Source organism: Pristiophorus japonicus, chromosome 22 (genome assembly GCF_044704955.1).
Source record: "Pristiophorus japonicus isolate sPriJap1 chromosome 22, sPriJap1.hap1, whole genome shotgun sequence".
In the NCBI taxonomy this organism is placed as follows: Eukaryota; Metazoa; Chordata; class Chondrichthyes; family Pristiophoridae; genus Pristiophorus; species Pristiophorus japonicus.
Window position 1 is genome coordinate 60,069,629 of NC_091998.1, and position 16,705 is coordinate 60,086,333.

A 16,705-nucleotide genomic window follows, 5' to 3' on the forward strand; every position below is an offset into this window, starting at 1 on the left:
GCAGTTTCTCTAGCTAGCCGGTGTTGACGTCTACCCCTTTCTGACTGTCTCTGCAGATACGAGAAGATGATCAGTGGGATGTACCTGGGAGAGATTGTCCGTAACATTCTAATCAACTTCACAAAGCAAGGGCTGCTGTTTCGAGGGAAGATCTCGGAAAGGCTCAAGACGCGGGGCATTTTTGAAACCAAATTCCTGTCTCAGATTGAGAGGTAAGTGACAACACCTGACACAAGAACAGCTGAATTATTACAGCAAAGTGCAGCATGCCAAAGATCACTTTCAGCATGAATCGTTCAGTTACTAAAACCTAATGATCATAGCTGTAACTCATTAGATATTAACAACAAATGATGGTGTTCAGAAGAAAACACCCCGCCCATCTCAGGTTTGATCAGGTAACTCGGGACAGATTGGCGATTACACCCAGGCTGTCTCCAGTTGCACTGTGCACCATTAGCCAATGGGAGACTGAAAAGATTTGAGACCCATCTTTTGAGCTTCAGATTCGTTCAAGGTCTTGATCCATATTTCATCCCGTCTCAAGTTTTCTTCGTGTGCTGTTTACGTTGAGAATGCAAAGATGCATCATGAAATGTGGCAGTTTTGGGATACTTGACGTTTGGTGCCCGCTGTTTTAAAATATGTTTCAATACTTTGCGTGAACCTTTGTATTTGTTGACCTAATGGCAGTGAAACCTTGTTTTGTATCAGCAGCGGCTCAGTGGGCAGCACTCTCACCTCTGAGTCAGAATGCTGTGGGTACAAGTCCCACTCCAGAGACTTGAGCACAAAAATCGAGGCCGACACTCCGGTGCAGTGCTGAGGGAGTGCCACACTGTCGGAGGTGCCGTCATTCAGATGAGATGTTAAACCGAGGCCCCGTCTGCTCTCTCAGGTGGACGTAAAAGATCCTATGGCTCTATTTTGAAGAAAAGCAGTGGTTATCCCCGGTGTCCTGGCCAATATTTATCCCACAGTCAACATCACTGAAAAACAGATGATCTGGTCATTGATCTGATTGCTGTTTGTGGGAGCTTGCTGTGTGCAAATCTGCTGCTGTGTTTCCTACAGTACAACAGTGACTCCACTTCAAAAAGTACTTGATTGGCTGTAAAGCGCCTTGGAAAGTCTGGTGGTCATGAAAGGTTTTGCACAATTTCAAATCTTTCTTTTTCCCAGTTTTGTCACCCAGTGACAGTGTCAAGCTCTGCTTGGCCAAGCACAGCATGGTTGAACATCAAGTGAATCTTCCTTTGCTTTGCCTCAACCTCCGAACTGTATGCACTGCTTCACTGGTGTGATCATTTTTCACTTTTACCTGGATGTGCACTTGAAGTTCAGTAACTTACAAGGCTAGGGACCAAGAGCTGGAAAGTGGGATTAGGCTGGATAGCTCTTTTTTTGGCCAGCACGGGTATGATGGGCTGAATGGCCTCTTTCTGTGCCATAAACAGTCTATGAACAAATCATTGCCGAAGAAAGGAAGAGAGCATTTATATAACGGCTTTCATGACCTCAGGATGTCATGAAAGCGCTTTACAGACAATGAAGCAGTTTTGAAGTGGAGGCACGGTTGTAACGTAAGATCCCACAAGCAGCAATGAAAGAATGACCAGATAATGGCCTGGAATTTGCAGTCAGTGGCGAAAGCAAAGGCGATTGCCACTGGCCCCACAGTAAGTTTCGCAAAAAGGTCTTGCGATCTCTGTGTCAGCATGTTTAGCTTTTCCGATGGGCAAGTCAAATCAATGGAGTATAGGGGGAATCCCCCAGTGCCAGCTGCTGTGACATCAGCAAGCTATCTAAACAGCCAAAGTGCAGAATTTTCACAGACAGTGAACAAGGAAATGGGTAAGCTCTTAAAACTCTTAACTTTTAAAAAATGTTAGAGAGAGCAAAACAAACATTGGGGCTCTCACATGGGGAAATAAAGATGAACAAACTTAAAAAAAAAATTATATTTTTAATGCTTCTTTAAAGATTTAAATTTTTATTAAAAGTAGATACATTTTACACTGCGCAAAATTAAAACTAGTTTTTCAGGCCCTTAGGCTTTGTTTAGCAGTCAATACGCTGTAAAAACCTCAGTTACACCTAATCCCTTTGGGTCTAACGTTTAGTAGGGATTTTAACAGCGTACGTACTGCGGAGGAGTCGAAGTATTCGTCAGGTTCCCTGATTTGAGAGATTTCACTGATCGCCGGCTGGGTGGGGGTGGGGGCGTGGGTGGTGTGTGTGTGTGGGGGGGGGGCGGGGGTATGATTGCCGACCCTGCGGGGTGTGGGGGTAGGGGTACGATTGTCGGCTCTGCGGGGTGGGTTTGGGGGGAGGGGGGGTGGGAGTACGATTGCCGACTCTGCGGGGTGGGGTGGGGATGGGGGGCGTGCGTGGGTGGGTAGGGTGTGTGTGTGTGGAGGGGCGGGGGTATGATTGCCGACTCTGCGGGGTGGGGTGGTGTGGGGGTGGGGGTACGATTGCCGGCTCTGCAGGGTGGGGGGGGTTATGATTGCCGACTCTGCGGGGTGGGGTGGGTGTGTGTGGCGGGGGAGGAGGTTACGATTGCTGGCTCTGTGGGGTGGGGGGGGGGGGCGGTTATGATTGCCGGCTCTGGGGTGTGGTGGGGGGGGGGTGGTCTACGATTGCCGACTCTGCGGGGTGGGGGGGTGGGGGGGGAGGGTACGCAGCTTGTGGAGCAGCAGTGAATGATAGACCGCAACTTCAGGATTTCCGCATTAGGCTGTGCAAGTGCTGAATCCAGAAGTTGCGGTCAGTTTCAAAGGCAAATTCCGGCCACTGACTTTTCGTGATGTTGCTTGAGGAATGAATGTTGGCCAGGCTCCACATGAACTGCCTCCCACCCCTCGTCATCTAACCCAATCAGCATACCCTTCTATTCCTTTCTCCCTCATCTGCTTCCCCTTAAATGCATCTATGCTTTTCGCCTCAACCATTCCCTATGGTAGTGAGTTCCACATTTTCACCACTCTCTCTGGGTCGAAATTTACAGCATGGAAGGAGGCCATTTTAGCTCATTGTGTCCGCGCTGGCCGACAAAGAGCTATCCAGCCTAATCCCACTTTCCAGCTCTTGGTCAGTAGCCCTGTAGGTTATGGGCAAAGGGGTTTCTTCTGAATTTCCTACTGGACGTATTAGTAACTATCTTATATTGATGGACCCTAGTTCTGAACTCCCCACTAGTTGAAACATTTTCTCTGTCTACCCTATCAAATCTCTTCATAATCTATCAGATCACCCCTCCGTCTTCTCTTTTCTAGAGAAACGAGCCCCAGCCTGTTCAGTCTTTCATGATCATTTTTAAACCACGCAGTTCTGATATCATCCTTGTAAATCTTTTTTGCATCTTCTCCGGTGCCTCATTATAACATGGAGACCAGAACTGTGCACAGTACTCGAAGTATGTTTTAACCAAGGTTCTGTATAAGTCTAACATACCTTCTTTGCTTTTCAGTTCTTTCCCTCTAGAAATGAATCCTAGTGCTTGGTTTGCTTTTTTCACAGCCTTACTAACCTGCGTCACTTCTTTTAGCAGCTTGTGTATCTGTAACCCCAGATTCCTTTCCTTCTCTATCCCATTCAGACTCATTTACAAGGGAGCATGGAATTCTCTACCACAGAAAGTTGTTGAGGTCAGTTCGTTAGATATATTCAAAAGGGAGTTCGATGTGACCCTTACAGCTAAAGGGATCAAGGGGCATGGAGAGAAAACAGGCATGTGGTACTGAAGTTGTATGATCAGCCATGATCATATTGAATGGTGGTGCAGGCTCGAAGGGCCGAATGGCCTGCTCCTGCACCTATTTTCTATGTTTCTATGTGACCTCCTTATTCTTTCTACCAAACTGCACCGTCCCACACTTTTCTATATTGAAATTTATTTGCCAATTTTCACACCCATCCTGCCAGTTTATTAATGCCCTCATTCTGCCTTTCTGCTTGCAGTGATCGACTGGCATTGCTTCAGGTGCGTGCCATCCTGCAGCAGCTCGGGCTGCAGAGCACGTGTGATGACAGCATCATCGTCAAGGAGGTGTGTGGAGTGGTCTCTCGCAGAGCAGCTCAGCTTTGCGGCGCGGGAATGGCAGCCGTCGTTGACAAGATCAGGGAGAACCGTAACCTGGACTACCTCAAAGTCACTGTTGGAGTGGATGGAACGCTGTACAAGCTGCACCCACAGTAAGTCATCCGATGGAATTGGGTCCTATGTCGGGGTCAATCTCAGGTGGCCAACCGTAATCATAACCGCTATCCTCCCCATTCAACTCGTGATTTATTTATTCTGCACAGAATGTTGTTGACCTTTTTATTTGCAACATTAATATTTAACCTTAACACCAACCCCCCCATCCCTCCGGCTCTCCAAGAGGTACACGGGAGACGGACCTGAGATGGTGGACCTTCCAATTTACTCTTCTGGATTTTTGGGCAAACACTTGGCATCCACTTGATGCTGCTGCAACTAATAAACTTTCCCACGTGGTGAAGTGAACCTGAATCCTTCCATTCTATCCATTGTGCAACATGATGAATGTATCAATGTTTTGCAGAACTAGGTTGGCGAAAAAAATCAGCATTCAGAAGGGGAGAGGAGAACAGGAAGGTCTATGACGGCCATTCAGTATTAGGGTGTTTGTGGCAATCTTTCAAATGAAGTTTCATTATTGTGTGTGCACTTGTGTCTTAACTCTCCAGTTGAATTCAATTCACCAATTGATGTGAATTTCATTTTTTGAAAGTGGGGGTAGGTACAACTTTAAACAAAAGGTTTGCCTGCAGCAAAAGGTGGCATGTGAGTTAAAGAAAGAAATAATTCCATTTGTGATTGCACGCGAGAGGGTACAGAGGAGATTTATGAAGATGTGGTGTGGACTGCAGATTTTTAGCTATGAACTATGATTGGACAGGCTGAGGCTGTTTTCCTTAGAACAGAGGAGACTGAGGGGAGACCAAATTAAGGTGTATAAAATTATGAGCAACCGAGATACAGTGGACAGGAAGGACCTATTTCCCTTAGCAGAGAAGTCAATAACCAAAGGGCATAGATTTAATGTAATTGGTGGAAGGATTCGAGGGGAGTTGAGGAGAACTTTTTTCACCCATATGGTGGTGGAGTCTGGAACTCTCTGCCTGAAAGGATGGTAGAGGCAGAAATCTTCATTGCATTTAAAAAGTATTTGGATATGTACTTAAAGTGCAGTAATCTGCCAGGCTACGGACCAAGAGCTGGAAAGTGGGATCAGGCTGGGTAGCTCTTTTTGAACTGGCGCAGACATGATGGGCCAAATGGCCTCCTTCTCTGCCATAAATTAATGTTTCTATGTCGTGCTTTTCACAACCCCAGGATATCCTAAAGTGCTTTATAACCAATCAAGTACTTCTGAAGTATTGTCACTGTTGTGATGTAGGCAAATGTGGCAGCCATTTTGAGCACAGCAAGATCCCACAAACAGCAATGAGACAAATAACCAGATGATTTTATTTTCACTGATTTTGGTTGAGGGCTGAATAATGGGCAAGGCACCGGGGAGGACTCCGCTGCTCTTCGAATAGTGCCGTGGAATCTTTTACGTCCACTTGAGAGGGCAGACTTGGTTTAACATCAGCACTCTCTTACTATCGCCCTGAAATGTCAGCCTGGATTATGGGCTCAAGTCTCTGGAGCCCACAACCTTCTGATTCAGAGGCGCGGATTGTCAACTCTGAGCCACAGCTAACACCTTCAAGTTGTCTGGGGAGACACGTAGTGTGAGTCAGAAGTTAGCGGGGGAAACTGAGAGATTTGCAAAAAGATTCTTCATTCTGACTTGGTTCAGCTAACTTTCTGCCCTTTTTAATTCAGCTAGAATGGATGAGTTTTGTTCAAGCTACTCTGAATGAAGCTATGACTTGGCAGAGTGTCTATTGATATCACTGTGTCAGCCAAGGCATCGATGCGTGGTGGGACTTACAGAAGGACTCTCACCAAACAGTCTATTTTACTTCAAATAAAGTCCATTTACTCAGTAAAGAGTAAAGTAAACAACAACAACTTGTATTCATATGGCACCTTTAATGTAGGAAAATGTCCTAAGGCACTTCACAGGAGTATTACAAGACAAGAAATTTGACACCGAACGACATAAGGAGGAATTAGGGCAGGTGACAAAAGCTTAGTGAAAGTGGTAGATTTTAAGAAGCGTCTAAAGAGAGAAGCGGAGCTGTAGAGGTTTAGGGAGGGAATTCCAGAGCTTACAGTTCAGGCAACAGAAGCCATGGTCACCGATGGTTGAGCAAATATAATCAGGAATTAGAATATTTAATAAGGCAGCAAACAGAACACATGAGCAAAACTACAGCAACTTCTCCTGCTTAAAGCAAACCCAACCTATCCAATCTGTCCTCATAGCTAAGATCCTCCACTACTGCCAATATCCTCGTAAATCTCCTCTGTACCCTCTCCAGTGCAATCACGTTCTTCTTGTAATGCGGTGACCAGAGCTGCACGCAGTACACCTTATCTACCTTATCTTCACCAAGGTGTACGAAAGCATGGACCTTACATTAAACATTCGTGAGACAAAGGTCATCCACCAACTTGATCCCGCCACACAGCACTGCCCCCCAGTCATCAAATCCATGGTGCGGCCTTGGACAATATAGACTATTTTCCATACTTCGGGAGCCTACTATCAGCAAGGGCAAACATCGACGACGAGGTCCAACACCGCCTCGTGTGCCAACGCAGCCTTCGGTCGCCTGAGGAAGAGAGTGTTTGAAGACTAGGACCTCAAATCTGGCACCAAGCTTATGGTCTACAGGGCAGTAGTGATACCCGCCGTCCTGTATGACTCAGAGACATGGACCATGTACAGTAGACACCTCAAAGCGCTGGAGAAATACCACCAGTGCTGCCTCCGCAAGATCCTGCAAATCCACTGGGAGGACAGACGCACCAACGTTCGTGTTCTCGATCAGGCCAACATCCCCAGCATCGAAGCACTGACCACACTCGACCAGCTCCGTTGGGCAGGCCACATCGTCCGCATGCCCGACATGAAACTCCCAAAGCAAGCGCTCTACTCGAAGCTCCGGCGCAGCAAGCGAGACCCGGGTGGGCAGAGGAAATGTTTCAAGGACACCCTCAAAGCCTCCTTGATAAAGTGCAACTTCCCCACCGGTATCTGGGAATCCCTGGCTCAAGACTGCCCTAAGTGGAGGAAGAGCATCTGGGAGGGCGCTGAGCACCTCCGGTCTCGTCGCCAAGAGCATGCAGAAACCAAGCGCAGACAGCAGAAGGAGCGTGCGGCAAACCAGACTCCCCACCTACATTTTCCTTCAACGGCTGTCTGTCCCACCTGTGACGGACGTAATTCCCGTATTGGACTGTACAGTCACCTGAGAACTCACTTTTAGAGTGGAAGCAGGTCTTTCTCGATTTCGAGGGACTGCCTATGATGATGACGCAGTACTCCAGCTGCGGCCTAACCAGTGTTTTATACAGTTCAATCATACCATCCCCCCCGCCCCCCCACCGTTCTTGTATTCTATGCCTCGGCTAATAAAGGCAAGCGTTTCATATGCCGCCTTAATCATCTTATCTACCTTGCATTCCAAGGTCCCTTTGTTCCTCTATACTTCTCCATGTCCTACCATTTAATGTGTATTCCCTTGCCTTTTTAGCCCTCCCCAAATGCATTACCTCTCACTTCTCTGGATTAAATTCCATTTGCCACTGTTCTGCCCACCTGACCAGTTCATTGATATAAGAACATAAGAAATAAGAGCAGGAGTAGGCCATTTGGCCATTACATCAAATGCTTTGCCATCATCGACCCTCCTGGTTACCTCCTCGAAAAATTCGATCAAGTTAGTCAGACACGACTTAAAAAATCTGTGTTGACTATCCTTGATTAATCCGTGCCTTTCTAAGTGAAGATTTATCCTGTCCTTCAGGATTTTTTTCAATAATTGTCCCACCACTGAGGTTAGGCTGACTGGCCTGTAATTACTCAGTCTATCCCTTTCTCCCTTCTGAAACAAAGGTACCTCATTAGCAGTCCTCCAGTCCTCTGGCACCACACCTGAAGCCAGAGAGGTTTGGAATATGCTGGTCAGAGCCTCTGCTATTCCCTCTGCTTTGCTTTACTTTGCTTAATAGCCTGGGATACATTTAATCCGGGCCAGGGAATTACATAGAAACATAGAAAATAGGTGCAGGAGCAGGCCATTCAGCCCTTCTAGCCTGCACCGCCATTCAATGAGTTCATGGCTGAACATGAAACTTCAGTACCCCCTTCCTGCTTTCTCGCCATACCCCTTGATCCCCCGAGTAGTAAGGACTTCATCTAACTCCCTTTTGAATATATTTAGTGAATTGGCCTCAACTACTTTCTGTGGTAGAGAATTCCACAGGTTCTGGGTGAAGAAGTTTCTCCTCATCTCGGTCCTAAATGGCTTACCCCTTATCCTTAGACTGTGACCCCTGGTTCTGGACTTCCCCAACATTGGGAACATTCTTCCTGCATCCAACCTGTCCAAACCCGTCAGAATTTTAAACGTTTCTATGAGGTCCCCTCTCACTCTTCTGAACTCCAGTGAATACAAGCCCAGTTGATCCAGTCTTTCTTGATAGGTCAGTCCCACCATCCCGGGAATCAGTCTGGTGAATCTTCGCTGCACTCCCTCAATAGCAAGAATGTCCTTCCTCAAGTTAGGAGACCAAAACTGTACACAATACTCCAGGTGTGGCCTCACCAAGGCCCTGTACAACTGTAGCAACACCTCCCTGCCCCTGTACTCAAATCCCCTCGCTATGAAGGCCAACATGCCATTTGCTTCTTAACCGCCTGCTGTACCTGCATGCCAACCTTCAGTGACTGATGTACCATGACACCCAGGTCTCGTTGCACCTCCCCTTTTCCTAATCTGTCACCATTCAGATAATAGTCTGTCTCTCTGTTTTTACCACCAAAGTGGATAACCTCACATTTATCCACATTATACTTCATCTGCCACGCATTTGCCCACTCACCTAACCTATCCAAGTCACTCTGCAACCTCATAGCATCCTCCTCGCAGCTCACACTGCCACCCAACTTAGTGTCATCCGCAAATATGGAGATACTACATATAATCACCTCGTCTAAATCATTAATGTACAATATAAACAGCTGGGGCCCCAGCACAGAACCCTGCGGTACCCCACTAGTCACTGCCTGCCATTCTGAAAAGTACCCATTTACTCCTACTCTTTGCTTCCTGTCTGACAACCAGTTCTCAATCCACGTCAGCACACTACCCCCAATCCCATGTGCTCTAACTTTGCACATTAATCTCCTGTGTGGGACCTTGTCGAAAGCCTTCTGAAAGTCCAAATATACCACATCAACTGGTTCTCCTTTGTCCACTTTACTGGAAACATCCTCAAAAAATTCCAGAAGATTTGTCGAGCATGATTTCCCTTTCACAAATCCATGCTGACTTGGACCTATCATGTCACCATTTTCCAAATGTGCTGCTATGACATCCTTAATAATTGATTCCATCATTTTACCCACGACTGAGGTCAGGCTGACCGGTCTATAATTCCCTGCTTTCTCTCTCCCTCCTTTTTAAAAAAGTGGGGTTACATTGGCTACCCTCCACTCAATAGGAACTGATCCAGAGTCAATGGAATGTTGGAAAATGACTGTCAATGCATCCGCTATTTCCAAGGCCACCTCCTTAAGTACTCTGGGATGCAGTCCATCAGGCCCTGGGGATTTATCGGCCTTCAATCCCATCAATTTCCCCAACACAATTTCCCCAACACAATTTCCCGACTAATAAAGATTTCCCTCAGTTCCTCCTCCTTACTAGACCCTCTGACCCCTTTTATATCCGGAAGGTCGTTTGTGTCCTCCTTAGTGAATACTGAACCAAAGTACTTGTTCAATTGGTCTGCCATTTCTTTGTTCCCCGTTATGACTTCCCCTGATTCTGACTGCAGGGGACCTATGTTTGTCTTTACTAACCTTTTTCTCTTTACATACCTATAGAAACTTTTGCAATCCGCCTTAATGTTCCCTGCAAGCTTCTTCTCGTACTCCATTTTCCCTGCCCTAATCAAACCCTTTGTCCTCCTCTGCTGAGTTCTAAATTTCTCTCAGTCCCCAGGTTCACTGCTATTTCTGGCCAATTTGTATGCCACTTCCTTGGCTTTAATACTATCCCTGATTTCCCTAGATAACCACGGTTGAGCCACCTTCCCTTTTTTATTTTTACGCCAGACAGAAATGTATAATTGTTGTAATTCATCCATGCGGTCTCTAAATGTCTGCCATTGCCCATCCACAGTCAACCCCTTAAGTATCATTCGCCAATCTATCTTAGCCAATTCACGCCTCATACCTTCAAAGTTACCCTTCTTTAAGTTCTGGACCATGATCTCTGAATTAACTGTTTCATTCTCCATCCTAATGCAGAATTCCACCATATTATGGTCACTCTTCTCCAAGTGGCCTCGCACAATGAGATTGCTAATTAATCCTTTCATTACACAACACTCAGTCTAAGATGGCCTCCCCCCTAGTTGGTTCCTCGACATATTGGTCTAGAAAACCATTCCTTATGCACTCCAGGAAATCCTCCTCCACCGTATTGCTTCCAGTTTGGCTAGCCCAATCTATGTGCATATTAAAGTCACCCATTATAACTGCTGCACCTTTATTGCATGCACTCCTAATTTCCTGTTTGATGCCCTCCCCAACATCACTACTACTGTTTGGAGGTCTGTGCACAACTCCCACTAACGTTTTTTGCCCTTTAGTGTTCTGCAGCTCTACTCGTATAGATTCCACATCATCCAAGCTAATGTCTTTCCTAACTATTGCATTAATCTCCTCTTTAACCAACAATGCTACCCCACCTCCTTTTCCTTTTATTCTATCCTTCCTGAATGTTGAATACCCCTGGATGTTGAGTTCCCAGCCCTGATCATCCTGGAGCCACGTCTCCGTAATCCCAATCACATCATATTTGTTAACATCTATTTGCACAGTTAATTCATCCACCTTATTGCGGATACTCCTTGCATTAAGACACAAAGCCTTCAGGCTTGTTTTTTTAACACCCTTTGTCCTTTTAGAATTTTACTGTACAGTGGCCCTTTTTGTTCTTTGCCTTGGGTTTCTCTGCCCTCCACTTTTCTTCATCTCCTGTCTGTCTTTTGCTTTTGCTTTTGCCTCCTTTTTGTCTCCCTCTGTCTCCCTGCATAGGTTCCCATCCCTCCGTCCACACAGATTACCCTCCTGGTCTCTAATAGGCCCTACCCTTTCTTTATTATCCTCGCTCTTAATATATTTATGAAACATCTTTGGGTTTTCCTTGATTTTACTTGCCTAGAATTTTTCATGCACTCTTTGCTTTCCTAATATCCTTTTTAATTTCACCTCTGGACTTTCTATACCCCTCTAAAAATTCTACAGTATTTAGTCCTCGGTATCTGTCATAAACCTCCCTTCTTTTCTTTATCTTACCCTGTATATCCCTCGACATTCAGGGGGCTCTAGATTTGTTAATCCCACCCTTTTTCTTTAAGGGCACATATTTGGCCTGTACTCTCCAGATTTCCTCCTTGAATGCCTCCCATGGCTCTGACACTGATTTACCTACAAGTAGCTGTTTCCACTTAACTTTGGCTAAATCACCTCTCCGCTTAGCAAAGTTGGCTTTTCCCCAACTTAGAACTTTTATTCCTGGTCTATCCTTGTCCTTTTTCATAACTACCTTAAATCTAACTGAATTATGGACACTAGCACCTAAATACTCTCCCACTGATACCCCTTCCATCTGCCCAACTTCATTCCCTGAAACTAAATCCAGAACCGCCGCCTCCCGTGTTAGGCTTGCTTGCATACTGACTAAAAAAAAGTTGTCTTGAATGCATTTTAGGAATTCCACACCCTCTATACCCTTCATACTGATTTTGTTCCAGTTAATATTAGGATACTTGAAATCCCCCACTATTACTGCCCTATAGTTTTTGCACTTCTCAGAAATGTGCCTACATATTGCTCTTCTATCTCCCTCTCACTGTTTGGGGGTCGATAGTACTCGCCCAGCAGTGTGATCGCCCCATATTTTGTTTTTCAGTTCGATCCATATGGCCTCGTTTGATGATCCCTCTAACATATCATCCCTCTTCACCGCACCTCACCTCTTCTTGGATTTGTAAGCTGTAATAGTTTTGTAAAATGGCGGAGCAGGCTCGAAGGGCTGTAGGGCCTACTCCTGCTCCTATTTCTTATGTACTTGTGATTGTGAAATGCCTGCCCATCTTCAGCTTTAGTTTCTCCTTGTTTAACCTCTTTCTCTTCTTTTCAGCTTCTCCACAATAATGCACGAGACTGTCGCACGCCTGTCTCCCAAATGCAAGGTGTCCTTTGTGCCGTCGGAAGATGGCAGCGGGAAGGGAGCGGCACTGATCACCGCGGTCGCCTGTCGCATCCGAGAGGCCGGGCAGCATTAGAACAGACTTGCAGCAAGTTTTCTCCTTCATCGACACTAGGAACCTTCCCTTCTCTCCCCTCCCCCCTTCCTCTCCCCCTTCCCCCTTCCTCTCCCCCCTCCCCCCTCCCCCTTCCACTCCTCCCCCTTCCACTCCTCCCTCCCCCCCTTCCTCTCCTCCCCCCCTCCCTCTCCCCCCCTCCCTCTCCCCCCTCCCTCTCCCTCTCCCCCCCCTCCCTCTCCCCCCCTCCCTCTCCCCCCCCTCCCTCTCCCCCCCCTCCCTCTCCCCCCCCTCCCTCTCCCCCCCCTCCCTCTCCCCCCCCTCCCTCTCCCCTCCTCGCACCCCTGAAGAATTGAGCCACTCTGCTTCTCCTGTATTCCAGAGTTAGGTGGTGATTGTTCTTGTGCTTCCAGAGTGAGAGTGAGATGTGATCCTGTTGTAATCTGAAACCCCTCAGGTCATTCTCTTATTCAAATGTACACTTGGTTGGGGGGTGGGAAGGGAAATGAAGAGTGCTTGAAATTTGCCAGACCCCACAGTTTATCTGTCAGTAAGATGTCGTCACTGACATTGTTTTGACCTTCTGCCTCTCTCTCTTCCCATTTGAAGGATGCTGTTGAAATTGCAATTGCTACTTCTAACTGAACAGGACAAGTTTGGTTGGGAAATACGTTTTTTAATATTTCAAATTTATAGCTGATGTGATGGGGGTGGGTGGGGGGGGGGGGGGTGGGAAATAAGACAAAAAAATCCAAGAGGAGGTGGGGTGGGGGGGTAATTCCATGCTTTACTTTGAACCAGCCATTGATGCAGTTTGGTGGAGCAGGAATGTTACGATAGACTTTTTATTGGCGGTGAGAAGGCGTCGATAACTGTGCCCCTTTGAAAGCGATCCATTTATAGATTGTATGGTGGTTCCTGGTGATGCACGGTGGTTGAGAAATACTAGCTCTTTGGAAACAGTGCCATCTACAGACCAGGAGGGTGGTGAACCTTTCTTGTACATACACTCAAGTTGCACTCTGCCCCTTTTCCTACTTTGTTCTGTCAAAGCTTGCAGATTTAGGGGAAGAGGTTAATTGGCCATTTATTAATCTGATAATCCCCTTCTCTTACCTGGTTTACATTATCAACCTGCTATGTTGAGTATTTACTTATTCAGTTCCATCTACTGCCGTAAGCAGTAGCTATGCCACACACGGAAGTGAGTGAGAGATTATCCTGGGTCTTCCTGTTGGGTGTATATCTCAGCACGTCACACTGCGTGAGAAGAGCCTTTTACTCCACACCGGCATTGGTGGGAATTTACACTGTATTAATATTGGTGGAATGATGTTGGTCCAGGCACCAATCTGCAGAAGTCCCCTGTGTTTACAAAGCTATAGACCCTCACAGCTTTAAGAACACCATCATGCAGACATAGAGAAGGGTGGTGGCATCACCCTAACATCTTTTGGCTGTAGATACCCAGGCAAGATTAGCAGTTTCCTTTGGCATTAGATCAGGGGCATGTTTACATGACATCTGGTACAAATCTGCGAATGAAGGGAGAGCTAGCTCATGAGCAATCTTTCAAACTACTATTTATTGTATTTTAAAAAATGTACAGAAGAAATGTACAGAGCCAAACTGGTGTGGGTGTGGTGATACGCAGTGAATTATCACGGACTTGCTCGCTAAGTTTGTGCGTTGCACATTTCACTTCCGGGGGGGCGAATGAATTCCACATTCCAAGGGCTTCCTAGTTGCCAGGAGGCTTATATCTGCAATTTATTTCTCTCATTGTGATTCCTGCTGCTCAGGTTGCTTTGTAGATATTTGGCACAGCATTGAAAATATTTTTGGATTTTCAAACACTCAACGAACAAAAAAATGGAGAAAATATATATATTTTTTTTATGCCAAAACAAAATAATTGTCAAATACTTGAACGGGATCTGCATGAAGGATGTTACTGAAAAATGACTGCAGCCGCCCTGTAGTTAGGCTCAGTACAGATTACGTGAAGCTAGCGCACTATTTTACTAAAACAGTGAAATTCAGTTTATATGCAATAACATAGCACAAACAAAACTACCTATGTGGGAAAGGGTCCAATCATGTCACCCAAGTGAGGACTTGGTAATGATTCCAACCAACAAGAGTCTGTTAATTGGCCAGGGTGGGGAGGGTCTCTGTAAGTGGGAACATTTGATTAGATACTGATTCAGCCCTCATTCCTTTGTTTCTCGAGGTATTCGCGGAGAGGACTTGCCCAGATTTTTTCCCACAAATTGGCCGGGGTATTTTAATCCTTTTTTCGCCTCTCCCAGGAGATTGCATGGCTTTGGGTGTGATAGAGAGTGTATACATTATGATACACAAGGTATCGCAATTGTGTGGGACAGGCTTGATGGACTAGAGGGTCTTTACCTGTCTGTCATTGTTCGTATGTTCATATATGTAACCCTGGTATATCTGTGACCTACGACTCGAGTGGGAGAGGTGCACCATTTATACTAGGGACAATACGCTGCTGGTGCTGAAGGTGAGCCTATCTGGTGGTCTAAGGTGATTAATTCTGGCACCACCATCATCAACTTGGCTCATATTTCCCTTGAGTTACTGAGTCTCCTACTTCACTGGATACAGACCCTAAAGCACAGTGCATTTGTCGCTGACGCAGAGGGTTGTGGGTTGCTCAGTACCTGGGTGTGCACGTGTGCAGGAGGTGCTACTGAGAGCTATAAAGCCTTGCAACTCTTTTTGGGGTAAACAAAATTAAACATTAAATCAAGTGCCCCCCGATCTGGGGGACAGTGCAAACACTTTTCACGTGCCCTTTTTTTTTGGGTGATTTTTGTGTTTGTTTTTTTTTGGGCAGTAAAATCATAATTTACAAGTGCCCCCTATAAAAGGGGAGGGAACACTAAAATCGGCAGTTAAAACAAATTAAACTTTAAAACATATAAAATCAAATTAAAATTTGGTTGCCGGGGGTAACGATGCACTCCAGTCCCTCCGGCGCCCACCTCTTGCGGAAGGCCGCGAGCGTACCGGTGGATATAGCCTTACAACTCTTTTGGGGGGGGAGCAAAATAAACGTTAGATCAAGTGCCCCCCGATCTGGGAGACACTCCAGACACTTAACTGCCCCTTTTCTTGAAATGTTTTTTTATTTCTTTTTTGGGGGTTTTTTGTGGGGTTTTTTGTGATTTTTTTGGGAGGCATTAAAACCATATATTTTACAAGTGCCCCCTATAAAAGGGGAGGGGGAGGATATAGCCTTACATACTGGATTCCCATCTGTACAGGTGATGACATGGTGACCACTCAGGAATGGAGTCAGTGAATTCTGAACTTTTACCCAGAACAGTTTCAGGAATCTAACAAATTCTCCTCACCCTGAGGACCTCTTTGTTGCTCTTGCCTAGTTGCCTGTATTAGACCGTGCATTGATGGAAATGAATGAATGAGCAGATGTTTGCTCACCATGGGGGTGGGGGGGGTTCTTCGGGAGAGTTGAACTAAATCAGGAATTTGTTGGCATCAGATTTACTACAGGGGTGGGCTTTGTGGATGGCAACACATAAGACTAAGCAGATCAATGATCCCCATAATCAATGCTGCTTTACTGTGTAAGGAAATGCACATTCAGTTGTGTGTCTCTACCTGTTGGAACTGTATGCAGAGAAGGCATGATTTTTCACTGTGTCTGGGTCTCAACTGAATGAGATGGACCTCCAGTCCAAGAGACTGTTCTTCGTCAAAGAGGTGAGATCCAGCACATATGCTCACTAAGACTACTTCTATCTTGAACTCCTTAGGACTCTTGAGCTGTTAAGTGCAGCAAGCAATACAAAGCAACTTGAATTGTTTGGGTAGAGGGGCGTTAGCTTAACCTAGGCAATGGATGCTCTTGGTACATAGGCTGCATTGGTTTGATTGTCCTTTGGTTTTACTCAGTTTATTTATTTTGTGTTTTATTAAAATTAATTTTGCTTGGCAAGGAACAGCAATGGTTTGGGTCGGGGAGGTGTAGGTTTAACAATAATAGTGACAGTAATTCCTCCTCAGCAACCTTCTCTTGTACGTTTCCTCAAAATTCTCCAACATGTAGCATAGGTTTTCCTTGCCGATCCCTGCTGTGCAATTGCTGATATGCAGCACGACTGTTATCACAAACCGTTAGTCTGTGCCGAAAGAAAGTACATCGCCACTTGTACAATGATGCAGACA

General features: G+C 45.9%; 1 protein-coding gene across 3 annotated transcripts in view; it reads left to right on the plus strand.

Moving 5' to 3' along the window:
- The window catches only part of LOC139235073 (hexokinase-2-like), a 102,336-nt gene extending 89,699 nt beyond the window's left edge, over positions 1-12,637 (plus strand). For all 3 annotated transcript variants that reach the window (XM_070866205.1, XM_070866207.1, XM_070866206.1), the window contains 3 exons: positions 57-212; positions 3,964-4,197; positions 12,364-12,637. In XM_070866205.1, the coding sequence (XP_070722306.1) occupies positions 57-212; positions 3,964-4,197; positions 12,364-12,508 (535 nt within the window). In that variant the 3' untranslated portion in view covers positions 12,509-12,637. The remainder of the gene's footprint in view (positions 1-56; positions 213-3,963; positions 4,198-12,363) is intronic.
- The last annotated feature ends 4,068 nt before the right edge of the window (positions 12,638-16,705 follow it).